The following is a 27,732-nucleotide window of genomic DNA, read 5'->3' on the forward strand; positions in this document are numbered from 1 at the left end:
CTGGGCAACATGGCAAAACCACATCTCACCAAAAACAAAAAAGAAAAACCAACAAACAAAAAAGCTTAGCTATTCGGGAGGCTGAAATGGGAGGAATGGGAGGAATAACTTGAATAACTTGAGCCCGGGATGTTGAGGCTTCAGTGAGCCGTGATCTGACGACTGCACTCCAGCCTAGGTGACAGAGCGAGGCCCTGTCTCTAAATAAATAAATAAGTAAGTAAGTAAGTAAGTAAGTAAATAAATAAATAAATAAATAAAACATGTGTTTGCATACTACCTGCAAAACAATGTTTTGCACGTTGCTCTTTTTCACTGAATAGTGTATCTTGGAGATGCATATTAGCATACAAAGAGCTTCCCCATTCTTTAATCAGGGCTGGGTAATATTTAATTCAATTGATGCAACATCATTTTTTTTTTTTTTACTGAAATGCAATTTACAGACAGCAAAATGGACAACTCTTCAGTGGACAGTACAATGAACATTTGCATAAGTATGCACCCATGGGACCACCCAAATAAAGCTAGAGGATACCACTGCCAAGATGTTCCTATTATTCTGACTTCTATGACCCTACCTCGGTTTCCTTAGCTTGAAAATGGGGCTTCTATGGGGACTGACTCACAAGGCTGTTGTGAGGATAATGCAAGTACCCAATACAGTGCCTGGCACATAGGATAGATGCCAGCACGATTATCATGAAATCCCTGGTTGCTACTCTTTCTCCTGCCTCTATTTGGACTCTCTGGTTACCTCCAGTTCCCCTCTCTCTTACACACACACACACACACACACGCTCACACACACACAGTCACTCTCACACACCGTCTTGCCACGGAGATAGACCAAGAGGGTCATTGTGTGAAGCCCAGGCTGAGTGAATGGCCTCATTGTTCCTGGGCTGAGTTCCCAGAGCCGCCCGTGTGGCATTGACCAGGGCTGGGCTGTCTAGTGGGATGTGCCCATGGGCCCCTGACCAAGGGCTGGCCACACCTGGCGAGGACACCCATCCCCCTCCTTCCTCAACGGGAGAAGGGAAAGAACACCAGTTGAGGCTGGGGCTGGGCAGGGTGCCTGAGGACACCTCCCATTCTCCAAGCTGTCCACTGTCTCCTGGATGCCAGGGGCTGGGACTGCCTGCAGATGGTGCACTTGGAGCAGAGAGGCTGGGGGCAGATCAGGAATGGGGACTAGGTGAGAAAAAGGAAGTGAAATCAAATTCACTTATCTCTCCTCTCCCCTCCTGGGATGAATGAGTGTGGGCAGCCTGAGGGCCCTGTGGAAGCAGCCTGCAGGGGAACCACCTGGAAGCAGGCCTCCCCTCCCAGGGAACACAGGCTCCAGAACCACCCCAGGAGGCAGGACCCGTGGTGGCCTCTGCAGGCCAGACTCTCTAGATGTGGGAGTTCTGTGTACTGGTATTACACGTTATCTGTCCAGCCCGCTGAGCTTCTGCAGGATTCCCCAGAGGTGAGGCCTCAGGGACAGCCCTGGCATCTCTCTCCTGCCCTTATCACCTCTGATGTCTGCCTGCGGAGATGTGTGCCCACTCTGCCCTACTCATCCCCATCTGCCAGCGGGGAACATGCCAGAAGGGCCTCCAGCCTTCTTGACAGTAGCCAGGGTTACACAAAGGGCTGCCTTAGGGGCCAGGTGGTAGTGAGCCCACGTGGGCAAGAGGGAGTGAGGACTAGGGGTGACAATGTGTAAGAGGTGAGTGGGCGGGAGGCAGGATAGGGGGAGCCCTGCCTGGAGGCCAGTGGGGGGACTGATGGGCCCTGGTGGTGGGAGGGGTTTATCAGACAAGGAGCACGCTTCCTGAGGGTGGAAGGTTTCTTCCTGACTTTTCCTTGCTGCTACCTGGCTGCTCCAGGGCCAGGGCCTTAGTGGCTTCATATTGTTTTAGGACATGTCATGGAGTGGCTCCCAGGGCACAGACACTGTCCCTCCTTTCCTTCCCTGCCAGTTTGGGCACCTGCCCACAGAGTTTGGGAGCAGGGGCTGTCTCCTGGGCCTCCGCCTGCACCTGGCCACATTCTGAGCTGGATTACAGATCTGACTTGGAACTGCCCGGCCAAGGGCTGAGGCTTTTGTGGACAGGGACAGAGGAGGGAGCTCAGCCCTGCATGGAGCCTGCCTTCTCTGGGCCAGCCTCCCTTGCCATGGAAACAGCCCCACGGAGGCCCGGGAATTACCTGGGATGGGAATTTTAATTGCAGCCCACGATCTTGTTCTGCAGTGCGCCTCCAACTCCCATCACCTCCCCAACCCCAGGCCCTGTGAGATATTCACTGTGTCATATTTTTAGATCAGACTCAGGGTTGGGGGCCTGTCTTTGGCCTTGTTTGCTTTTGGTCAGCCTGTCTCCTCATGGCCCTGTGACTGGGTGTTTCAGGATGTGCCCCGGTGCCAGGTGTGTTGGGGTGGGCAGTGGGAGGTGGGGACCTTCCTAAGATGAACACGGGCCTATGGCCAGCACTGTGCTTCCACTGCGGGAAGGCTGTGAGTGGGGAGCTGGGGGAAGCACTGGGTGCCGAGAACACTCACTGTGGCTCTCAGGCCACAGGGGAGAGTGTGGCAATGGCCAGCAGAGAAGGTTAAGGAAGGTCAGTGTCTATGCTGGATCCCTTCCTCAAAGGCTAGCTGGAGCAGGCTTCTTCCTCAGAAGGAAAGGTCATCTGGCTTCCTCTGCTTTTTCCTTCCTCCCAAGAACTTTGGGCTTGGAAGAGACTCACCTTGGCAAGCTCCGGACTGGACCCATGAGGCCAGAGGAAGGAAGATGAAACTCCTAGAGCATGGAGCCTCCCTTGATGAGCCAAGGACCAAATCTCCCCCAGCACAGCCCACTCCTGCCTTCCACCTACCAGTCTCAGGAGGGCCAAGAACCCTGGGGTGGCTGGGGCAGTTTGGGCAGCAGGTGTGTTGTGCAGTGGGCGGGGTCACAAGATAGGAGTTCAAATCCTGGCGTGGCTACTTCCAAGCCCTTAGTTTCTCTGTTTTCCCCTGCCAGGATTTGCTGGCATTCTCTAATTTATCTGGAGAATTTGGTTCTGTAACTGGAGAAGGAGGAGCACTTTCTGTGGCTCCAAGAATAAATAGGGAAGGGTACCCTTCTCGCTGGCCCCTCGGCCTGGATTTGAGGCTGGGATTAGAGGTTGCAGCCACAGCCAGATAGGCTGTTTGCAGAGAGGACTTGGGACACTGTGGCAATGCTTTTGGGGGTCCTGGAGCCCAAGGGCCTCTGTGTTGGGGAAGATGCCATTGTCCCTGCTTCTGGTGGCCTCAGCCTGGAGCTATGGGAGCATCAGGGCTTGCCCCTTGGCCTGAATATTAGCTCCCCAACAAGGGACATAACAAAGGAAGCATGGTGAGGCTAGGAGGAGGCACTCCTTCAAGTAGCTGCTTTGTCTGTGGCAGTTTCTTAGAGCGGGAGCAGAGAATATGCTAGAGGTGAATGTGGGTGACAGGTTGGTCTGGGAGTAACTAAATGTCCCTTTGAGGGATTTACAGAAACCCTTGTAGGTGAAGTAGCTTTTCAAGGGGCTTTGACTGGAGGACCCAGTGAGGCATCTACTTGAAGGAGATGTGGCCTTCTATTCATGACCTGGCAAGGCCTGGCAACCTCAGACCCATTGATCCTTGGGGATGGTACGAGGAGGAAATGGGATCATATGTAGTGGCTGGCAGAAGTAAGGGCCCTACCTTTTTGTTTTATTTCAACAAAAAAGAGGTTGATTCATCCATCCAGAAGAGGAATTCATCCAGAACAGGGCAGAACTTGGGGATAGGAGATAAGTAAGAGGGCTTTTCCTGAAAAAGGAGACACAGTTGGAGGCTCAATTCACTTCTGCATGGCCTTGGGTAAGTCACGCAACTTCTCTGGGCCTCCGTTTGCCCAGCTGTGGGATGAGGGAGTTGGTTCAGCTCTCCTCTGGGGCCCCTCCGGCTGTAGTCTGAATGGGTTTCCACATCACCTGTGGAAAGATTTGCTGGGCCTGTCTGTTTTTGCCCAGGTTTTTCTAGTTGGAACTTTTTCTGCGGGTGCTGCGGGCTCTCGGGCTTGGAGTCTGGGCACAGCTAAACCGTCTTCCGTGTGCTTGCTGCCTTGTCACTGTCCCCCGTGAGACATGGGAAATTGAGGATTGCAGCAGCAGATCTTAAATCAGAGCCTGGGCCATCCATCTCCCAGAACAGACTGAAATAACAAGGTGGGTGGCACAGATCGCCGCCACATGGACAGTCGAAAGATATTAAAAAGCCAGAATCTTGAGCCCCCAAATCCCTTAACAAATTTCCAAATCCCTCAGGGACCTGCATGCGGATGAGAGAAGAGGGAATATATCTCATTTTAGAGTTCCCTAGGAGGGCCAGGGGGCCACATTTCAGGAAACGCCTCTGTCTGAGGGCTTCTGAAGGCCCTGCCACTTGCCATTGGCCTCCCTAGCCTGCCTGACCTCTAGCTCCTCCCTGCGGGCACCCCCACTAGAGTCAGCCTGGCCGGAGTGGCAGAGCAGAGTGCCCAGGTACGTGGAGCCAGACTGCTGTGGCGCGCTGTTGCTCATCAGCTCTGTAAATTTGGGAAAGTTGCTTAACTTTTTTGGCTCTGTTTCCTCATCTATAAAACGGGAATGACATTGGTTACTTCAATGGCTTGTTTTGAGAGTTAAATAATTCACACAAAGCAAACAGCACAGGGCCTGGCCCATCTTGAGACTTCAAACATTAGCCACTAATATTAATTTCACTACTGTCCCATAAATAAGCCCACCCAGCTGCTGTTTCCTTTCACAGGTTCTCCTGCTCTGCCTTTTCACATTCCAACCATCTCTCAAGCCTCAGTTCAACTCCCTCCTCCTCCTCCGGGAAGCCCTCCCTGAATGACCCTCCAAGGCTCCACCTTCCTCTGACTTCCAAGGCTAATTTTTTTTGTGTTTGATTACATTTGTAGTGACTTCTTTGCTGCTTCATTGTGTAGGATCCAAACTCCTTGAGCACAAGCCCTTTGCTTCTGTTTCCCCCCTCCCTCTTTTCCCCACAGCACCTGTCACAGTGCAACCCACACCATAGGTGCTCCTAAAACACCCCTGTTTGTCAAGTGGGGGATTCCAGGAAACTGGAAACAGAATCCTCGTGTTTCTGAGAGCGGGTCTTTTGTCTATTTTTAGAGTTTAAATGTTCTTCAAAAATTTCCCAAATTCCACTCTATCTTTACATTACAACCACACCAATCTTTTCATGTCAGCCAGATGTACTTTTCCCTCCTCTCTACCCGAAATACATCAGAATTTGAAAAATGAGGCGCTGGATCTGGTAGTGCAAGATAGAGAAAGCTTTCTCTAAACCCTGACTATTCTCGTCAGCCTGAAAACTTGGGGAGGGATTAGCTCTGGGTGAAGAGGAAGGTTCTGATGGCTCAGTCCAAGGCTATTAGAGCTTGGTTTTTTGTAGAGGGACAGTTGGGATTTGGAGACATGAAGTTTTGGCTTTTGGAAGGTCAGCACCACTCTTGTTAGGCATCCCAGTACACTGCCACTCCCTGGGGGGGGGGGGGGGGGGGGGGGGGAGGGGGTGGGGAGGGGGAAGGCAGGTGGAGAAACAGACCTGGTAGCCTTGGAGTCAGGACTGAGGACTGACTCTGCCATCCCAGGTGCTATGGCTACAGGAATGCACACTGGAAGGTGCTGTTAGTCCTTCCAGCTTGATGGGGGCGGGGATAGGGGCGAGGAGTTTATAGTTATGAGTTTGCAATTATGACCAAGATAAATGACCATTTGGTCTAGTGGGACCCCTGGGGCAAGGGCCTTCATACCATCTGCTCTGGGTGGAGAGAGGGAGACTTTCTTGAAGACCCAAGACCTCAGTCCTCCAGGGAAGTACAGCTGTCAAGTTCTCCTCTCTGGCGAGTGAGTGAATGTTTATGGCTACCCTGAATGCAACAATGTGCAATTATTAAGTACTTACTCTCGTGCCAGACACTGCCGAGTGCTCTACACACATTACCATCCAGTGTTCAGCTGTACGGGGTGAGGACCAGTACCTCTGTCTTCTGGATGAGGAAACTGAGCCACAGAGAGGCTGGATCACTCACACAGAGTCACCCAGCAAACACACAGCAGGTTCCTCTGACCCAGGGAACTGCTGTGCTCACCATTCTGCTGTGCTTCACTGTGTGGGATGGAGGCAGCAGCTGCTTGCCCATACATCCCGGACGAGGCTTTCCCAGAATGCCTGGAGTTTTCAACCCATCCACTGCTCTCTGCCCCCTACTCCAGGAGTGATGGAGACCTATAGCTGGGAATCTGAGATTCCGGGTGGAGATGGAAGCTGACTGTTCCTCTGCTTCAGAAATAATCATTTGGTCAGAACTGAGCATCAGAGGTTCAGCCAGTCAAAGCACCTTCCCAGTCTCCGGATGAGGAAACAGGCCACTGGGGTGGGCAGCCTCAGTCATGTCAGATGTGGTGGCAGAGCTGGGATTCCTGGCCGTCCTCTCCAGTTGAGGGGCCACTGATCACATGCTACTGCTCTGCTCATGCACCCTGTTTCTCCTACACTCCACTCTGAGAGGTTCACCAACCAGTTCCTGGTGCCTGTGCAGGCCAGGCCTGCAGAAGATGCTCAGTCAATATTTGTGCAGCGGATAGAGGACCAAGGCGCACGGCCGGTCAGCTCTGTCCCCATCCTTCACCCATAAAAGCAGTGGTGGCTCCAGATTTCCACCTAGAAGGCCAGGGGCAGTCTGGTAGGAAGAAGGTGGGCAGGGTGGAGGAGCGGCCTAGAAGACGGTCAGCCAGCAAAACCCACTCTAAAGTCCCATTAAGACACCCCCTGACCCTGCCCAAGAGGGACAACTGCAGCAGGGACAAATAATGAATCCCCACACTTGAGAAGCAGAGGGGCGGGGGCGGAGGAAGGGCTAGGAGTGTGTGTCGAGGTATTGCACACAGAGGTGGTTGGCTTCAGTTCTGGGTTCTGAAGTCCCTCTGTGCAGCTGGCTGGGGAAGAGGTAAAGGACAGCTAGGCTAGGGGCCAGGCTGGGGCTCCAGCCGGACTTCCGCAGCGGGGGCGCTCGGGCGAAAGGTTTTGGCTGCCCGGCCAGCACCGCCCTCGGGGGTAAGGGAGAGGGAGGCTACGCTGAGAGGTGCCAGAGACAGCCGGTGCCCTTGCCCGCCGGCCGCCCGAAGCCCCGGTGGTGGGCGTGGCTGCCCCCGGCGGGTGGGTGGGCGCGGTTTCTGGAGCCTGGCTGCGGAGTGGGTGTACGGGGCGCTCGCGGCTGGGGCGGCGCGGGGGGCGGGAAGGCGCGAGCCGAAGGGGTGGGGAGGAGAAGGGGAGGGCGGCTCGGGGGTGGAGCCGGGACCGCAGCGCCCGCCGCTCGCTCGGCGCTGTAGCCGCCGCTGCCGCCGCTGCTCTTGGCTCGGGGACGCGGGCGGGCGCTCCGAGAGGCTCCGGCGCCTGCGGCTGCTGCTCTCCCCCGGCGCCCGGGGCTGCGGCGCTTCGGGTCCCGGCCCCTGGCCCGGCGTCTCTCGGGTCCCTGAGCCCCGGCCCCGGGTCCCTTGTCGGGCCGGGGAGAACGCATTCAGCTGCTCTGCCGCCCCGGGCTCGCGCCCCCGGGCCATGAAGAGGGGCCCGTGAGCCGCGCGCGGAGTCGGAGGAAGAGGAGGGAGGAGGGAGGCCGAGGAGGAGGGCACGGGAGGCGGAGGATGCCGCCGCCGCTGCTGCCCCCGCCGCCACCCGCGGGCCCCCGGCGACCCTGACCCGAGGATGGAGCCGGCGCTGGGCGCTGCAGCTGCTCCCGGCGCGCCCCCGACCAGGTATTGGCCGGGCCCCGCGGGGTCCGGGGCGGGCGGGAGCGGACACTCCGCTGCAGCAGCCGGGAGGGGCGCGGGCGCGATGGGAGACGCCCCTCCGTTCGGGGACAGCAGCTACCAGCGGTGCGCGGAGGGGTGGCGGCGGCAAGGGACGGCGGCGTGTTGGGCGCAGGAAGGGGCTGCCGAGGCTGGTGGCCGGTGAGAGCAGCGATCACCCCAGCCCTCCCTGCCCCCATTAGAGGAGGGCAGCAAACTTGAGACGCGCGGTGGTCCCCGAGGCGCTTGGCTCCCCTCAGCTGCGGAGCGCACTCGGGGGCTGCTCCGGGCTCACCACCCCACAACCCGCCTGATTAAGGTCTGCGGAGGCGCCTTGAGACCCTGAGGTCCCCGCGCCGGCACCAACTTTCCAAACCCAGCTGCACCCGGAGGCGGGGGCGCAGTTCCCTGCTTCCTGCTCCCAGCCCTGGCCCGGCCTCCGCTTGGCCCGGCCTCCGCACCCAGACCGCTGCGATGAGCTGGGCCCCTGTGGGGCCGGAGCCGCCGGATGGTGCAGAGCCCTCCACGGGAAGCCGGAACAACCTTCCCGCTCTTCTCTGGGTAGGACCCGGGGAGCAGCCCCTCCCAGGCTCCAGGGACCCAGTGCTGGCTTTCGCGGTAGCAGCCCAGAGTAGCCCTAGATGGGATGCTGGGCGTTAAAAGGCCAGGCTGCCTGAGGAAGGTGAGACCCGGGGGTCGTCCTGGGTTGGCACCTTGGCCTGATTTCAGGTGTGCCCCCTCCCCCACCCCGGGCCTGCCCTTTCGCAGGACTGCTTTCTTCTGCTCTGGGGCCGGCTTCCTCTTGGTGGACTTAAAACTGCTCCTGGGCAGGGTACTTCCTAGGTAAGGGCCACTCCTAGTGTCCAGGTGCCCGAAGATGGGCTTGGGCCATTGACAGGGAGCTGGAGGCTGGGGCAGGGGAAGTGGCTGTCCAGTCAAGGACAGAAATTCAGTCCAGCATCTTCTGGAGGGGTGGGAGGAGCTGGGGGCAGGCTCGGGTGCAGGAGTCAGGCACCCTGGCTGGGAGGAAGCTGCTTTGACAAGCACGGGAACGTCAGAGCCAAGCAGGTGGGAACCAGTGGGCGAGGTATCTACCTTCAGAGGTTCCTCAGCCCCCTGCAATGGGGCCCGCTGTCTCAGGCAGAGACCTTACCTGGGCAGGCAGTTCCCAGGCTCCTGTCCTCAGCAGTGGGGACACTTCCAGGCATCATGATGACCCTGTTTCTTTTTCAAAGTGCTTTCACCGTCATGACTCACACATTGCATTCACCAGGGAGGTATCAGGCTTCCAAACTATTGCATTCCCCTCCCTCCCGGGTCTTTAGGGAGCTGCTGGGGAAAGGAGTGGGTGGATTTGCCCTTGGGCCTTGAACCCCTGCAGGAGGCCAGGAGCCTGGCATGGCACCTTTCATTTTCCTGTTGCCAGTCCCTCATCCTGGCGGTGAGCAGCCCTAGGCCAGGCTGCTTCAGGGTGGTGGGGTGGGGAGGGGAGGGGCGCCAGGGAGAGCAAGTCTTTGCTAATCATCCCCCAAACTCTGCTGGCTCTTTGAAATCATGGCTAGGTGCCGCCTCCAGCCCCTTCACTCAACACCCAGCTTCCCCATCTCAAAGCAGAAATGAATTTTCCCTAAAATCCAAATCTCCCTCTTTGCTGAGTAGTTGCAATGCTTTTGGCCAGAGGTTTCCTTCCCAACATCCAAAGTCAAGCTTCCCTCAGTCCTGGCCCCTGAGCCATCTCTGTGAGGCACAGGCCCCTGCTGGAAGAGGGATGTATCCTCCTGACCACTCTCCCCGCAACCCTTGCCGACAGGGCCCTAGCTCCTGGGCAAGAGTGGTGCTGATGGCGCTGATAGAGGGGTCGCATGGGAGGAGGAGTACCTCTGTGTTCCACTGAGTCTACAGGAGGGGCCCAAGTGCCAGGCCCTCCCTGGAGGGCCAGGTTCATGTCCTACTGGATTCCACTTGCCTACCCCTCTGCCTCCCTCCCTTGTCTGCTGTGGGTCTCTCTTTACTTTCCCAACTCCACTCTGCATTGGTGCGGGGAGGGAGCATTTTATATTCATAATCTGGTTCAGAGAAGGTCCCGAAGCCCTGAGTCACTGTATGGTTTCCATGGAAACAGACTTGTTCAGAGGACTCGGTGTAGCGGCTGTGGTGGGGGAGAAGGGAAACATATAGTAAAACCAGGCTCCACAAGTGTGGCGGGACTTGGACCAACTCCCTTTGGTGGGGACTGTGAGGGGTGAGCAAGGCTCTGGCCTCCCCATCAGAGGGGCTGCCTCTCCCCACCCACTGGGGTCCCGCCATTGGATGCCTCACAGCTGTTGCTGTGACTCTTGGCAGGCTGCTGCTTCTCCCACGGACCTTCTGGCTAGGTGCCTGGCCTCATGGCTACTGCTCCCTGCCTCAGTTTCCCCCTCTGTAAATGGAGAAAATAACACCTACCTGATAGCGTTGTTGTGAAGATCAAATGCGGTAATATATGAGACACATTTAGAATGGTGCCATCGTAAGTGTTCCAAAGCATCATTCCTAGGAATTAAGTTAGGACATTGGAAGAAACTCCCCAAGCATGTTCACCTAGATCCTTACCCTCGGTCCCAGCAGGTGGTCCTCACATCTGGCTGGGCTGGCCTCCTGCTTTGAAAGAGCCTCTCCCCAGCAGCCTCGGCACACCCCCAGCTGGGAAGCAGCCAGCCATTTCTTTCTACAGAGCATTTGTTTCAGGTTCCTGAGGGCCTGGCACAGTGTTAGGCAGCTCTGGGTTTTGTTCAGACCCTACCTGTCTAGCAGCCTTGTGGGAGTCCATCCAGATGGACAGGCAGCTTCCTGCTTCAGCCTTCCCGCTAAAGGGAGGGGTCAGCCCTGGAGCCCCTAGGGGTTGGGGCAACAGAGAGGAGCAGAAGAGGTCCAGGTCCTAGAGATCCTAGAGAGGCTGGTTCATCTGGCTGGAGAAGCATCTATCTCTCTCTTGATCAGCCAGAGAGGGTCAGGGAGCTCTTCAGAAAGGTTACAGATCCTGCACACTCTCCTAACCCCAAGTTAGAACCTCTAGCGCCCAAGTGTTCCCAGCATACCCTGTGAGTCTGGACAGGCTTGGGCTTCAGCCTGAGCAGCTGCTGATCAGTTGTCATCCTGCCTGCTGGGGCAGGGTGAGGAGCTCCCCGCCCCAGTGCCTGCCTCAGCAGCATTGAGGAGTGCAGCTAGGGGAGATTCTGAGTGCCACTGATGCCTAAGCCGGTCTGCCTTACCGGTCTTTCTCTCTCACTGCAGCCCTCCCCTCCATGGCCCTCAGGTTCCCTGCTCCATGGCAGGGCTCCCTCCTCCCCTGCTGTAAGATGGGCTTCAGCTCCAGGCTCCTTAAAGACATCCCACGCCCATCACAACCAGCTGTCAGAGCTGCAAAGCCTGCTCTTTATCTGCCGGCCCTTCCTTCTATTTCACAGATGGGAAAAGTGAGATTTCTGGGGTTTGCTTGTATGGCCAGAGCCCAAGCTAGTTGTAGCCTCTCTCAGCTACACACCAGCCCTGGGGATGCCCTTCCCTTCTTACCGGCTCTCCAAGCAGCCCCAGCTGCTGCCCGGCACCCCCATGGATACCCCCTCCCAGCTCTCAGTTTCCTGCCAACATTCTACCTCCCGCAGGTGTCTCTGGACCATTTTGCTCTCCTCATTGGTGTTCACAACACCTTCCAATTTAATATCCTCTGCAAATTTCATTAACGGACTGTTTACTCCCTCTCTCAGGATCATTAATGAAGATGTTAGATAAGATCTGACCCAATGCTGACGCTTGGCAGCCCTGCCCCCACTCCCAGACTTGCAGCCCTCCAGCCCCTTCCTCTGGGCTTGCCTCCTCCACCGGGGCCCTTGGGACCTGCCCCCTCCTGCTATTATGCCTCGTGACAAGTGCTTAGGGCCAAGTCTGTTTGAATTAATTTTGTAAGATTACTCGAGGCGCTGTATCAAATGCTTTGCAAAAAATCAAGATATATTACCCTGCCTGCGTTTCCTTCATCTACCCGTCTTGTAATTCTATCAAGAAAGCTATCAAGTTTGTCAGGCATGATTTGTTCTTTATAAATCCCCACGGTGCCGCATGGGGGCACAGGGTTCCCGCGTTTTCTAAATGTTTAGAGATTCCCTCTTTGTGTTTGCTCCTTGATTAGAGCTGGAAGGTGGTGGGCTGGGAATTGTCAGGAATGCTGTCTCCTTCTCAGGGATGGGGAAGAAGGCGTGGCTCCTTTTCTCCCGAGTTTCTGCCAGTGTCAGTGAGTTGTTTAGGACTCACTGAGTCCCTGCGGTGTGTAGGGGCCCCAAGCTGGGCACTTGGGGAGGAGGGATAGGAGAGAGCTAGGGGAGGGAGATGAAGGGGGGCTGGTGCTTTCCTTTAAGGATTCTGCAGGGCAGGTGAAACAGAGAGACGAGCCTGCTGCAGACATTCTGAAGGTATAGCTGATTGAGAGATTACTGTGTGCCAGCCACTATGCTAAGAGCTTTAAATGCCAGATGCCATTTAAGCCCCTCTCCTGCCCTGGGAGAGGTGTGTGACCTCCCTTCACCTGGGTACCTGAGAATCAGAAAGGGTTAAGGCTGCCCAGAACTCAGGTCTGGGTTTCACCCTCTGTTTATGCTGTTATGCTGCTCCTAGCCATTTATGACACACAAAAAGGGTCAACAAAGCTGAATGGAGTGATTTGGACATTTTAGGAGGTCAGAGTGGGGATGGAAGGGAAGCCTTTAGGGAAAGCTTTGGAGAGATGAGGACCTCACTCGCATATGCACCACACACACAACCCCCACAGCCTGACATCCATTCTCCTCCTGCCACTTCCGAGTTGCGTGAACAAATCCCTTAACCTCTCTGAGTCTCAGTCCCGAACCTGTGAAATTGATTCAGCTGTAGTTCTTACCCCTAGGCATGCGGACAGGATCCAATGAGGTGAAGCGTGAAAGGTACATACCAAGGTGCTAGGCCACCATTGTATATGGAGCAGCCGCCATTGTGTTCTGCAATGGAGGTCCCTGTTGATGGCAGGCAGAGACACTCATCTGGTTGGCCATATGCCCGGTGGGTGGAGCTGTGGCCCTTCCTAATGCTTCTCACCCAGCAGAAGAGGGGTGACAGGGTGAGCCTCCCTGGCATCTCGGCCCAAGGGCATCCTTGGGATCAGCTGTGGGCTGGTGATAGGCTTTGGGCTTAGAGAGCAGGGAAGCCTCAACTGGGCGGACAGCCCAAACCCAATGCCCCATTCCAGACTGTTTCAGGCCAGATGGTAATAAAGACATTCTTTGGTGTCTTTTTGGTGGCACAGGATTTGGGCATTCCTGGGCTCCCTGGTCATAAAACCACTCCAAGCTCCCACTGCTTGTCTAGCCCAGACCTGGAGCCACTGTGTGGGGAGCACTGTGTGTTTGGGCTTCTGCCTATCAGGTGCAGCAGTCCCATGTCCACACTCACGTGGGATCATTTTCCTTCTTGTCATTCAGCCGGGGAGGGAGAACCCTCTGGGAAGCGGTGAGATGGCACACAACTATTGGTATGCCAGGGGAACCAACCAGGAAGGGCCACATTGGCAGCCCCCCATCCCCACCAGCGGATGCCCCAGGGACCTGATCCTGGGGGATGGCCAGGAGGTATCAGATGCACCAATGTCTGGGCCGGGGGTGAATGCTATGATTGAGATCGGCACCAATGTGTCCTGGGACCCTGGTGGCAACCTTGGCCCTGGTGCTCCCTCTCCCTCCCTCTGGCTGGGTGACGCTCTTGGTGTGCCTGGGGGTTTTAGCTCTGTGATTAGGACCAGGGCTTGGGATTCTTTTTTTTTTTTTTTAAACAATGAGACATATACAGCTTTATTTAATAATCTGTAAAAAGTCATACGCTGGCAGAGTGATGCATTCCTTATCTCAGCAGAAAGCAAACAGTGTGTCTGAAAAGCCCCTTCCCAAGATTTGGAACTGTGTAACCCTGAGCTTACATCTCAATGCTCCCAAGAGCTGGGCTCTTGCTATGTGGCAGTTGGTCTCCACAGTTCTCTCACCCTCCAGCAATACTCTCTGTCTTGCTGTGACTCCCTCACTTAACGGTAGACAGGAGGCTGAAAACAACTTTACCTGGACAGGGCTGCCCCTACAGAGTGGCCCTTTCCCTCCTGCAAAAGGGAGTTCATGGGATTAAGAATCTTTCTGATGGCCGGGCAAAATGACTCATGCCTGTAACCCCAGCACTTTGGGAGGTTGAGGCAGGCGGATCACCTGAGGTCAGGAGTTTGAGACCAGCCTGGCCAACATGGTGAAACTCCATCTCTACTAAAAATGCATAACTTAGCTGGGCGTGGTGGCAGGTGCCTGTAGTCCTAGCTACTCGGGAGGCTGAGGCAGGAGAATCGCTTGAACCCAGGGGGCAGAGGGTGAGCCAAGTTTGCGCCATTGCACTCCAGCCTGGGTGACAGAATGAGACTCTGTCTCCAAAAAAAAAAAAAAAAAAAACTCTGAGAAATGGGTTCTGTATCAATTTAATTTGGCTTCCATTACATCTACTGAAATCAAGGCCATACTTATTAAACATGATACTATGTTAATGACTGTTCCTCTTCCCCCACCCATTTCTCCACCATCTACATGCTTTTTAGGCCATACCTCTCCCCTCTCTGGGAACTGAGGAATGGAGACACTCTCCGTCATAGACCTAAGAGGCACTTCTTGTGGTTATGTGGATGTCCAGTATAAGATACTGCAGCGACAGCAGTTTTGCTCTTCAGAGCAGAGGCCTGGCATTTTGTTTCCACCTTCCTGTGCTAAGAGAGTCCAGTAATTAAGCCACATTCACTCCTTGGAAAAAACTCTATGTTGTATCGGAACCTCACCGATGGTTCATGGGCTTCCAGCAGAATATATTCCTCCCTTTTATTTATAGAAGAGTATACAGAAATTCATTTGGACAGAAGGAGTCTCTCTATGTAATAGGCACCCTTCTACTATTGCTCACAGTCAATCAAAGGTCCAGATGGCAATTATGATTTTCCACATTCCTCAGAGCTGCTCTCTCCTGAAATCACTCTGCAAATTTTGTTGACCAATTTGCAAACAAAAGAGAACGCAGTGGCCTACCCAACCTAGAAATCTATTCTGCCTAATTCCCTTAAAAACACCATTGAAAATGCAAAATAAGTCCCTTTTTTGTTTTTTGCAGAAGCACTACAAGAAAGCGTGTCTAAAACCACAGAACTATGCACACACAAACAGAGACACACGTGCTCGCACACACACAGAGTTGGGATCAAAGAATCTTATCCGATACATAGTTGGGGGAGCACGGGAAAAAGCTGGCAAGAGAGGAGATGGAGAGATCTGATCGGCTAAAGATGTTGGAATGTTACAGTATGGCATGGAAGTGGTTCTTGGGCTATACAAAAAAGGGGGTGGGCAGGCAGAGAGAATGATAAATCCAGGCTACTAGAGAGAGGTTCAGTGGCCATGCATGACTTAAAGATAGTAGAGGCCAGTTTACATGGATGAAATGTTATATTATGGAGTGGTCATTTGAAGAAGGATGGACTTGCAATGGTCCAGGGGAGGAGCATCTGCTTAGCAGGACACCTCCATGGTCTGGTGTCTGTCCAGGACATCAGGGGACTCACAGGATTCTTGAGTTCCATCTGACTGATTGCTGGTGACAGACCGGCTGAAGGGACTTTCTCCAGAGCCGAGGCTACTCGAGGTTGAGTGGGTTCGTGATCGGGCGAGCCGAGTCATGCTGGCAGATGGTATGTAGCCCATTCCCTGCAAAAAGTACTTGAAGGCCTCGGTGAGCTTCCCAGGCTGAACTACCTGGGGCAGTCCCCCACAGTCTGCCATCTTTAGCAAAGTTGTATTTTACAGGGTTCAGGCTGGAATTGCATTCGACCACAGCCTCAACTGCAGGCGAATTGTCCCCTACCACCAGTAAAGGAGAACACTTTAATGTTTTTGATTTATCATTTTGGCCCATTATGGGTCTTTTGATCTCCAGGTCTCTGCGTCCTGAATTGTAGGAATTCAAGAAGAGCTGCAGGTTGTCTTGGTTGATGTCTTCGGCAATATGCATTCTGTAGGCTTGAATCAGGTCCAGGTTGACCTGTAACTCTTCCGGCCCAAAGTGATGAGCCAAAATAATGTCCACAACATTGGTTGTCAGGCCAGAGAGTTTGGAAGCTGCCCAGTCAATCCAGCCTTTTGCGCAAGGGTCAACATGAATGAGCACAAGGCCTTCCACAAGCTCTGGATGGTTGAGTGCAAATCTGCTGAGGATGTAAGCTCCAGCTCCAACTCCAATACCAATGATGCTTTTCGGGCTTAGGTGGGTAAGAACAGGAGGCAGCATTTCGGCCAGCTCATCCATTGTGGGGTACTGATCCCCTGTTGGGAAAGAGGGTGCACCTTCCTGCTGGCCTGGGGCATCCACATGACAGACAGCAAAATGCTGGGTGATCTCGTGCATATCCTCAAAGTTCAAGAATGCATTGAAACAGGATTTATGGTTGAGGCCAATGTCATGATACGTTAGTATAACTGGTCTGTTTCCTTTGGGTAAGCCTCTTATAGTGACGTGGACCACACCATGAGTTGTTTCTATGTCATGTTCCTGACAGTCAAAGTCCTGGAAGTTTCGTGTACCATTCTTATCATTTAGAAGTGGTTTGATCTCTGTGAGCTGAACATCCTGAAGTTCATCCATGAGGTCAGATGACGAGAGTAGAGGAGTCGCAAGAATCAATTGGTAACTTTGAGGCGCGGGCACCCGCCATGAGGGCGGCGGCGGCGGCGGCGGCGGCCAGGGCTTGGGATTCTTTAGAGCCAAGTCTGAATCCTAGCACCACCACAGGCTAGGGGTGCATGCTTGAACAAGTTCCCACACTTGCTGAGCCTCACTGCTCCTCGTCTGTGAAAGGTGGCAGTGGCACCTGGCCTGTGGGATGCATCCCCTGATGGGAGCCAGGTCTGTGATCATCTCTGAGTATCCACGTCTGCAGCCTCCTCCATCCCATGTGACGGTCTCAAGGCTCAGGATCCTATTGATTCTCCACCCACAGTCCTCGTCCCCACGGGGCCAGCCAGGCCTAATGGCCTAATGTGCAGGTGGCCCAGGCTGGAGACTCCTGGATCCAGAGACAGGCGGGCCCCTCTCCCGGCCTGGCCGGCAGCAGCTGCCTGAGTTCCAGCTCCTGTTGATGTTTCCCCTCCTTGAAGCTGGGAGGATGGGCCGGAGCCCCGTGTCCAGGGGGTGGGGCCTCGGTACTATTCCAACTCTGGCTGTGGCTTCTTGGTGGGGAGGAGGACAGGAAACCGGGGCTTTTCCGCCCAGTGTCGGGGCTGTAGAGTCCCGCCTACCACAGGCCAGGCTGTACCAGGACTGGCCTGAGACGGGGAACCGGGACCTTCTGACTCATCCCTCCCCCAGAGGAGCTGGGCACACTGGGGCCTTGTGTCGTGGCCAGGAGGTCAGCCACTCTCCCCACTGCGGGGGAAAACTTTCCCCTCAGGTTGGGTTTGGGACCCCCCTCCCACTCCCACCCTCCACGGCAGGATGTGAGGTGCCTTCCTTACCCCAGGCAAGGTCTCTGCAGCCACAAGTCAGGGTCTCCAACCACGCAGGCTGCTGGCGCTTCAGTGGAGCAGGCTGTGGCATCTGTTTTAACTTTTAAAAACATTTCCAGGCCAATGGTGCCTCTTTGTGCATTTAGTAGTCCATAAAAATCATGGTCATGGCCCTTAATAAGCATTTGCTCTGTGTCTACCACTGTGTTAAGCTGTGGGCACCCATCAGCCTTCTGTCTCACTGCCCAAATATTAGATTCTGTGACCATTTCTCCCATTTCCTACATAAGGACAAGTGAGGCCTATAGAGGTTAAGTGCCTTGGGCAATGCCTCGTAGCTATAAGGCAACAGCAGTCGGATTCCCAAATCCAGGCCTCTGTGGCCCCACAGCTGGGGTGCCTAAACACCCCCAGACTGCTTCCCCGAATGCCTGTGGGCACCTTCTCCAGGAGGCTTGAGACATCCATGGGTATCATGTGGACATTGGAGTGCTCTGCCCTGGAGACACCGGATCTCATAGGAGGCAGCTGGGCATCCCTGCTGATAGTGAAAAATCGGTAGACCCATCGCTCTCCAGGTGGTTGTCTTGGAAACCATGACTGTGAGAGCTTGTCCCCACTGGAGGTGCCCAAAAGATGTAGTGGTTCTGCCTGTGGGGCCCAGGGACTCTACGGATTGTTTGCAAGTGCCATGTTTGTGGTGGTCCAGGTTCTGGAGAGAGGGTCCATAGACCTCACAGTGTTTCAAGTTGAGGTGGGCATGACCCCAAAGAGAAGGGGTCCACTGGGCTGACCTAGACCACAGAGGCTGAGTCTGGATCCCAGCAGCTCATCCTCCTAGAAGATTGCACTGGTTGGATTGTGTGTTGGCATACTACCCACATGGAAGGATGCTCTAGGACACTGTCCCATGAAACTCATCTTTGGATTTCTTAGGTACAAAGTCTTGAGGACGGGTTCATGGTGGCATACGCATAGGGCTCTGTAAGAGCTCCCTCAGGAGAAATCTTGCACTGAATTCAGTGTCAGGAATAGCTGGATATCTCTTGAGTGGATGCTTTAATCTTTATCTCATGGGTCCTGTGAAACACATAAATGAAATATTTCCCTTTTCCTACTGGCTGCCAGGAAGCTCTGACTTAGCTCAGTAGCCCACACATGGTGTGACTCTTGTACACTGACTTGGCCTCTGGTTCTTTCAGACTCTTATACTCTTGTTTTCCCCTTGCCTTGCCTCATTTTCATCACCTCGTTTTCCTTAGAGAAAAACACCTTGCTGTTTTATGTGTTTTAGTCTTAACTAAACAAACATTTATGGTGGATCAGTGCTGGCTACGTCAGAGCCAGGGAGTAAGCATTTCCTCTCTGCAGTCTCCATCCTAGAGGCCTGTTTGCCAGGTCCTCCCTCCCTGCCCCATTCCCTTATACCTTGCTCTAGTTCTTGGGACCCCAGAGCCTTGGAGCCCCATTCATCACGGCTCCTGAGTTTGTCTGAAAAGACGATGTTCGTTCAGGTTCTTCCCCCACCCTCACTGTGTTGCTTCTTCATCCCCCAGGGCTTCACAGTATTTTTTCAGGGAGAAATGTCTGGGAGAAGAGTCATTTCCCCAACCCAGGGCTCAGCCGCTCCTGTAGCCCCAGGCCCCCTCTGAAATCCAGCTTCGGTTCAGCTCTGGCCCTGTGTCTCAGCAGTCCCCAGCTGCCTACTGTCCTTAGTGGCCCACCTGAGCAGACAAAGCCCATTTCTGGTGGGAAAGCAGTGCCTTTGACCCTGGTGCCTTGGAAATGGGGGTGGGGAGAGCTGGCTGGCAGTGCCCCGGGGGAGGGTGGGAGGCACAGTGAGACGCCAGGGCTGATTTTCAGTACCACACCCTGTCATCAATCCTCTACTTCCTACATGGAGTGGCTTCACTGTGTCCCCCAAAATTAATACACTCAAACTGAATAAAAAAGTTCAGTGTAGTCGGTGTCTCCTCCTACCTCAGTCTCCTCGAGGCCCCCTCCATCTGGGGCATCTCCTGTTACTAGTTCAGTGCAAGCTCTTTCAGTGATTGTTAAAGCATATATGCAAATATACATGTCCACCTCCTTAAACAAATCTGAAATGGTGGTGTGCTATTACACATGTGTTTTCTGGCTCTAGCTTTTGAAACTTATATATGCTGAGTGACTGTTTCTATCAGTATACTCATGTCTGTGGAGGCTTCTCTGAAGTAGTCAGTTGGAAAGACGGTCCCCTCCACATGCTAATAAGGAAGGGGTTAAGCTTCTGGGAAAGGGTGGGGTGTCCATGCGTGGGCTTTCAGAGGTCTGGGAAACTTCTAAATTGTGTGTGTAAAATTGTGGGCACTAGTGGCATTTCTAAGGGGAGGGATTGTGGTTCGAAGGGTCTGTGGCCCAGAACAGGTGAACCAAGGCCTCAGCCCTGGGTTTCATGGGATTTCTCTACAGCAGAATGTGGGGCTAACTTGGCAGAGGGCAGCACCGCTAGGTTCTAAGGCCTCCACTCCCTGGGTCTGCTACAGATCAGGCTGAGGTGAGGGACAGAGATGCCCAGCCCTAGAATCTTCCTGGGAGAAGACTGGGTTTTTCCCATTCCCAGTGGAGGGTCCCCCTGTCTGCTGTGTGGGTGGCCCCAACTGTGCCTGAGAATGAAGTCTGGGGCCTTTCTGGGATTATAGAGAACACCAGGGTTAGAGCCGGGAGGCCCTTCAGTCATCACTGGATCTATGGGGTAACCCAGGCACAGAGAGGCCAGGGGGTGAGTCCAAGGTCACCCAGCCAGGGAAAGGCAGAGGCTGTGTGGGCCAATCCTGCCTGTGACATTCAGGTCTGTGCTCCTTCCCTGACAGCACCATGAGATGAGCAGGAGAGGCCCTTGGGAGGAGGCGAGGCTGCCTGTTGCTCCTGGGCTCTGCCGATGCGGCTGAGGTGGGGGTGCACGGAGCAGAGGCCGCAGCCCGAGTGGGCGTGCCATCCTCACACCTCACTGCATCTTGCAACATCACCTCCTGCTGGCTGCATCCTCACATCAGGTTGTAGCCAACAGCCCCAGAATTCTGAATACAGCAGAGGTGATAGGACTATGAGGCGGCACCGCAGGATGTGGTCACTAGAGGGCAGCAGGAAAGCCACTGCGGTGGCTCAGCAGGAAGAAGTTCCCAGGCCAGGAGAGGCGCTGCAGGAAGAAGGGGCGGTGGGTAGAACCAGACCCCGTGGGCTGCAGGATGATTTGTTCTAGGCCCTTTCCTGAGATGGAAAGCAAAGCAGACATTTACTGATGACGATATTAATTGACATTTAGTGAGTGCTTACCCTGCGTCAGGCACTGTACTCACTAATTAGTCCTCACAACAGCCTTGTTACAATTATCCCCATTTTTGCATGTGTGAACACAGAGGCCCAGGGAGATGAAGAAAGCTAGCCAAGATCTCTCAGCCAGTAAGTGGCTGAGCTGGGATCAGCAGGGCTGGTGTCAGAGGCGGGATCGTGTCTGTATGCCTGGCATTGACTAAATGCTTTAAGACCTTCAATTCTTACCAGCACTACTGTAGATATGCCCACCTTATGGATGGGGAAACTGAGGCTCAGGGACAGCTGGTGAATCACCCAGGCCCACACACCTGCTGAGTGACAGATCCAGGAGGCATGGTTCAGGGTGTGAGCTGTTACTGTGAATTACAGTTCTCCAGCATAGAGCTGTTCGCTGCTCCCAGTCTGTGTCCTCATCTCAAGTTGGCTGATAATGAAATCTGAGCTTTCTATGGGGACTAAAGGTTCACCAACTTGCCTGCTTTCTAACAGAAATGATAGATCCTGGTCTCCTGTATCTGAGGTTTGCTTGGATTTTTACTAAGCAGAGGTAGAGGGAGGCCAGGCCAGAGGTTGCTAGAAGCCTAGGGGATGGGCTCTGGGGGCCACGGTTTGGCTTGGAGGGTGAGGGCATTGAGGAGTCTTTTGCAGTGGCTAAGGCTCCCTTGGGAACAACAGGACCTGGCCCCAGGCCTCTGGTTTCCAGGGCAGATGCCTTTAGCATACCAAGGACACTTGGCCAGCCCCGGGCCCAGCTCTGCCAGGTTGGGAGAGAGGGGGCATTTCCAGGAGGGCTGGACTTCCCCCATCTTCCCATTCCCATGCCCAGGCTTTGCCCTCCGTGGGGGTACAAGGGAATGGCCTGTGGCTGGGCCTTCAAACGCATTCCCCTCCTTGGTGTCCAGGCCGCACCTTATGAGGCCGAGTCTCGCTGTCTTAGGGATTTATAACATCCAGCTGCTTCAGTGACTTCTGATTTATTAGCAGAGCAGCAGCTTCCAGTCCTGGCCTTAAGTTTCTCTGGGTGGAGGAAGAGTTGGGGGAAGAAACTCAAATGGCCCCCTCCCTAGCAAGATGGCAAGATGTTCCTCTTTAAATAAAACCCTAGGGTGAATTCTGCTTTTGGAATTGGAACCCCAGAATTAAGTGAAGACTCCTTAAGGATTCGGTTTCCTGTCTTGATGAGGACCAAGGAGGGTGGAATATGAGTGGAATTAGGGAAAAGGATTTGAACGCGGACTTCCTAGCACATTGCCTGGGCTGGAATCCTGGCTTCTTATTAGGGGTGTGAGCTTGGGGAAGTTATCTAACCTTGAGGGGCCTCAGCTTCCTTACCTGTAAAATGGGATTGTGACAGTATCAACTTCATAGAACTGGCATGAGGGTGCGATGAGCTGATGGCTGTGAAAGAAGCATGTGCCTGGGAGGAACATTGTGAATGCCCAGCAAGTGCTTGCCTTCCTTGGTATTATTTGACCCATAGCATCTAGAACAGTGCCCAGCACACACAGGAGTTCTGATAGATGTCTGTGAATAAATACAAAGGAAGTGCATCCAAATGAAATGATGCTGTAGCCAAAGAACAGACTCCTAAATAACTTAAAAATATGACCTGGCACTATTATTGATGACATTCCCTGTCTGTTTCTTGAAAGCCATTCACATTCGCCTTGGGGCACTTGGGCAGAGCAGGCCTGCACTTGCAGGGGAGTTGGGTGTAAAGTAGGGGGGTCTTTCTCCCCGGGTACCTGGCCCAGCCCCCTGATGGAGGCCAGCATCCTCTGCCACTATGGGATGAGGTTGGGGTGGGATGCAGTGTGGTTGGGATTGCGGTTTTTCTCTGATCACGGTGAGAAATTCCTAAGAATCTAAACTGTGCCCCTTTCCCTCTTGCCTGCCACTTGGTGATCTGGCACTGATTCCTAAAGAAGTGAAATTTCATATTTAACACAGGACGTGATTTCTCCATCTGAACAGTGGGAGTGAGGACCCTGACCTCTGAGAGTGCTTATGGGGAATAACACGGTGCTAGAAGTTGGGTGAGCTGAGCCAGGCAGCACTGCGGGTTTGGGAAATGAGGATCCACTCACCCACTCCCAAAGGAGCCATGCCACATAGTGGGGTGTGGGAAGAATCTTCACAAAGAACTTGAGTTCACCCCACCAGCTGTGAACCAACAGATCCACAGGACCACACAGCAAAGGGAGGAACATGCTGTAAGCCTCAGAAGCATCTGCCTGCCCAGTCCCCATCATGCTGATTCACAAATGGGCTGGGGCCAGTAACGGAATGCATGTTTGAAGGCCAAATACGTTTAAGCTGGAGGAACAGGAAGCCAAATCTCCTTAGAGGCAAAGAGCTGGACTCTGGAGAACCTACCAGATGAGGGTTAAAGCAGGCCTGAGAGCTCAGGCAGGTTCCTCTACCTCTGTGCCTCGGCTTTCTCGCCTGTGAAGTGGGCAGATACTGACTTCTATATTTGGTTCTTGCTAGAAGGACACGAGCTGATGCAGGGAAGGGGCTTGGCACAATAGATGCTAACTGAGATAATGTGATGATCTTGGTGTTTTAATTTAGACTCTGTGAGTTGCATCAAGGTCAGGAATGCTCCCTGGTCCACTTTTGCTTTGAGTTTCAGGTAGCTGGTGTCACTTCGGTGTGGTTGGAAGAAGGCTCTCTCCCCAGCTGCGTTGGAGGCACCCTTTCGACCTGGAGGCCTGGGGTGAGCCCCCCTGCCCTTGTGGACTTCTGCTAACCCGCTTCCTGGGAGAATTGCTGCACAAGTTGAATTTTAAAGGGTTAGGATTGTTTCATGGATTTAAAATGCAGAACCTTGCCAGCCTCCCTGCCTGCTGGGTTCTGGTGTGAGCAGAGGGACTGCGGTTTATTAGGAGGATGTGGTGGGGTGGGCGAGGAAGGTAAAAGGAGTGGGATACAGTCCAGGACTCAGAGGGCCACACTCAGGGGATCAGAGATGGCACTGGGTTGTTTGGGGCGCTGAGTCAGGGATGGATCTGGAGAGCAGGCAGAGCCCTTATTGCCTGGCCTTCGGGGCAGACTGTGGGGCACAGGACGCAGAAGAGAAGGAGTGGGGAGGAGGCACTGAGACCCCAGCTCCACCTTCTGAGCCCTTCCCCTCCCTGTCTCTTGCAGTCTGCTGGCCACAGGGCTGCCGCACTGGCTGGGACTGCCAGCTGGACCTGGAGACGCTGGTGGCTGTGGACTCCCCAGCTTGGAGCAGCCCCTCTTTGGTAAGTGGTTGAGCCCTCCTGCATTCTCCCTGGGGGCAGCCCCAGTCCCCACTCAGGTCTGGTAGCTGAGCCAGCCTCCAGAGACGGTGCCTGCAGGATGCTCAGGTGGGCTCCTGACCCTGGACTCTAAGCAGCCCCATTCGCTCTTTCTGCTTCTCCATGGTCCCTCCCCAGCCCCCCTTCTGTGGGCAGAGGGGGCACAGGAGGTAAGAGTGGAGGCCCCTGACTCCCTGAGATCTTCTTTGCAGGCCAGTTCACTCTGTGTCAGCGGGCGTTATGTGACCTCCATGGCCTGAACCCTTGTCCCTAGAGACTAGGAGCAGACCCTGGGTGCTGGGAAGGGTTGCCTCTCAGCAGACCCTGGACACCTGTCTCTGCTCCAGAGACTCTTAGAGACTCCATGAGCCCCAGACGTCCACATCTGGAGTAAGTGGTCACCTGCATCCATGAGTTGGAGGGGGCTTGACACAGTTGTCCACCTTGCCTGGCCATGCTGGCAGCTCACTGACCATGGTCTGCAGGGGTCCTTCATGCTCAGGGGATTGGGGTCAGATGGAGGCACCTGATAGGGACTCTTCTTCCCCCTAGGGATGGGCAGAGGACAGAGGAAAGAGGACCACCTGGAGAACTGGGCGCCAGCTCGTGGGGGTGGGAAACGCTAGCAGGCGGGAGGGGCAGGGTTTGAGGCAGGCCCTGGTCATTCCCTCAGTGCGGGAGTAGGGAGAGTCAGGCTCTTGCCCTGTGAGGCCCCTCTAAGGAACTCGGAGCTCACGATAAGAGGCTTCCACAGCTGTCTGCAGTGGGTGCAAGGAATATTTGTTCAGCTGCGGAAAGCTCCCAGGAGTCCCCCAGAGAACGGTAGTCTAGTGTAGAAGCCGCTTAGGTCTTCAGGGTGTGTGGTGAGCACTGGACAGGGAGCCCGGCGTTTCCCTGGGTCCCCTGGAGACCAGCTCTTCCAAGGGACAAGCCAGTGCCCCCACCGTGGAGGCACCTGACCGCTGGCTGCCTTTGCCCACAGACCTCGCCCCGTGGAGAAACAGCCCCATGAAGGTGCCCAGCCATGCAATGTTCCTGGAAGGCCGTCCTCCTCCTTGCCCTGGCCTCCATTGCCATCCAGTACACGGCCATCCGCACCTTCACTGCCAAGTCCTTTCACACCTGCCCCGGGCTGGCGGAGGCCGGGCTGGCCGAGCGACTGTGCGAGGAGAGCCCCACCTTCGCCTACAACCTTTCCCGCAAGACCCACATCCTCATCCTGGCCACTACGCGCAGCGGCTCCTCCTTCGTGGGCCAGCTCTTCAACCAGCACCTGGACGTCTTCTACCTGTTTGAGCCCCTCTACCACGTCCAGAACACGCTCATCCCCCGCTTCACCCAGGGCAAGAGCCCGGCCGACCGGCGGGTCATGCTGGGCGCCAGCCGAGACCTCCTGCGAAGCCTCTACGACTGCGACCTCTACTTCCTGGAGAACTACATCAAGCCGCCGCCGGTCAACCACACCACCGACAGGATCTTTCGCCGCGGGGCCAGCCGGGTCCTCTGCTCCCGGCCTGTGTGCGACCCTCCGGGGCCAGCCGACCTGGTCCTGGAGGAGGGGGACTGCGTGCGGAAGTGCGGGCTACTCAACCTGACGGTGGCTGCAGAGGCGTGCCGCGAGCGCAGCCACGTGGCCATCAAGACGGTGCGCGTGCCCGAGGTGAACGACCTGCGCGCCCTGGTGGAAGACCCGCGGTTAAACCTCAAGGTCATCCAGCTGGTCCGAGACCCCCGCGGCATTCTGGCTTCGCGCAGCGAGACCTTCCGGGACACGTACCGGCTCTGGCGGCTCTGGTACGGCACGGGGAGGAAACCCTACAACCTGGACGTGACGCAGCTGACCACGGTGTGCGAGGACTTCTCCAACTCCGTGTCCACCGGCCTCATGCGGCCCCCGTGGCTCAAGGGCAAGTACATGTTGGTGCGCTACGAGGACCTGGCCCGGAATCCCATGAAGAAGACCGAGGAGATCTACGGGTTCCTGGGCATCCCGCTGGACAGCCACGTGGCCCGCTGGATCCAGAACAACACGCGGGGCGACCCCACCCTGGGCAAGCACAAATACGGCACCGTGCGAAACTCGGCGGCCACGGCCGAGAAGTGGCGCTTCCGCCTCTCCTACGACATCGTGTCCTTTGCCCAGAACGCCTGCCAGCAGGTGCTGGCCCAGCTGGGCTACAAGATCGCCGCCTCGGAGGAGGAGCTGAAGAACCCCTTGGTCAGCCTGGTGGAGGAGCGGGACTTCCGCCCCTTCTCGTGACCCGGGCGGCGCGGGTGGGGGCGGGAGGTGCACGGTGTAGGTTTTGATAAAATGGACCGTTTTTAACTGTTGCCTTATTTCCCCCTCCCTCTCCCACCTCATCTTCGTGTCCCTCCTGCCCTCAGCTCACCCCACTCCCTTCTGCCCCTTTTTGTCTCTGAAATTTGCACTACGTCTTGGACGGGAATCACTGGGGCAGAGGGCGCGTGAAGTGGGGTCCCGCCCCCCCCCACCCCATTCAGATACACGGATATTGGGTCTCTGTGCGGACGGTGACAATGTTTACAAGCACCACACTTACACATCCACACACGCACACGGGCACCTGCGAGGCGACTTCTCAAGCTTTTGAATGGGTGAGTGGTCGGATATCTAGTTTTTGCACTGTCTTACTACTCAAGGTAAGAGGATACAAACAAGAGGACCACTTGTCTCTAATTTAGGAATGGTGTCCATCCTTTCCCCATCCCTGCTTCCTGCCCCTGACACCCACTTTCCCCCTTAGAGCAGCGAAACTGCCCCCTCCTGCCCGCCCTTGCCTGTCGGTGAGGCAGGTTTTTACTGTGAGGTGAACGTGGACCTGTTTCTGTTTCCAGTCTGTGGTGATGCTGTCTGTCTGTCTGAGTCTCGTGGCCGCCCCTGGACCAGTGATGACTGATGAATCTTAGAGCTTCTGATTGATCTCGGGGTCCATCTGTGATATTTCTTTGTGCCAAAAAGAAAAAAAAAAGAGTGGATCAGTTTGCTAAATGAACATTGAAATGCTTTATGTGTGTTTTCTGTAAATAAAAGAGTGCAATAATCTCTGTGTGTGATTGTGGGACCTTCTGAATGGGTACCAGAGGGCCTCAGCCAGGTCTGGGTGTTCCTGGCTTTGGGGAGGACAGTGAGAAAGAAGTGGAGGTGGGAATTGAATGACAAGTCTGCCTTTCAGAACTCTTGTCACCCTCAACACTGAGTTTAGTTTAGGGTTTTTTTTTTTTTTTTTTTTCCAGACAGAGTCTCACTCTCCCTCCCAGGCTAGAGTGCAATGGCTCCATCTCTGCTCAGTGCAACCTTCGTCTCCCAGGTTCAAGCAATCCTTCCGCCTCAAACTCCCAAGTGACTGGGACTACAGGCACACACTGCCACGCCTGGCATGCCTGGCTAATTTTTTTTTTTAATTTTTCTTTTCACATTTTAGTAGAGACGGGGTTTCACCGTGTTGTCCAGGCTGGTTGCGAACTCCTGAGCTCAGGCATTCCTCCTGCCTCGGCCTCCCAAAGTGCTGGGATTACAGACTTGAGTCACTGCCTCCTGGCCGTGTTATTTTTTCCTTCAGTCAGTTGAGACCAGGTAACTTATAGCCAGGGATAATGTTCAAAGTCTTTAACAAGTGGTATGGCTTGCTGAATCAGAGTAGCTGGAGGTAAGAATGACATCCTGGGATCCCTTCTTGTGCTAAATG

General features: G+C 54.8%; 1 protein-coding gene and 1 pseudogene across 2 annotated transcripts; one reads left to right on the forward strand and one right to left on the reverse strand.

Moving 5' to 3' along the window:
- Positions 1-7,378: 7,378 nt before the first annotated feature.
- CHST1 (carbohydrate sulfotransferase 1) lies at positions 7,379-27,089 on the forward strand. Its single transcript, XM_023215783.3, has 4 exons — positions 7,379-7,815; positions 23,377-23,460; positions 23,892-23,989; positions 25,008-27,089. Exon 4 carries the CDS (start codon positions 25,050-25,052, stop codon positions 26,283-26,285), a length of 1,236 nt encoding a protein of 411 aa, XP_023071551.1. The 5' UTR covers positions 7,379-7,815; positions 23,377-23,460; positions 23,892-23,989; positions 25,008-25,049; the 3' UTR covers positions 26,286-27,089.
- Positions 14,821-16,642, reverse strand: LOC111544926 (annotated as a pseudogene). The gene has a single exon (XR_002732301.3). The product of XR_002732301.3 is annotated as a protein NDRG3 pseudogene (transcript).
- Positions 27,090-27,732: the final 643 nt, after the last annotated feature.

Source organism: Piliocolobus tephrosceles, chromosome 13 (genome assembly GCF_002776525.5).
Source record: "Piliocolobus tephrosceles isolate RC106 chromosome 13, ASM277652v3, whole genome shotgun sequence".
NCBI classification, from domain to species: Eukaryota; Metazoa; Chordata; class Mammalia; order Primates; family Cercopithecidae; genus Piliocolobus; species Piliocolobus tephrosceles.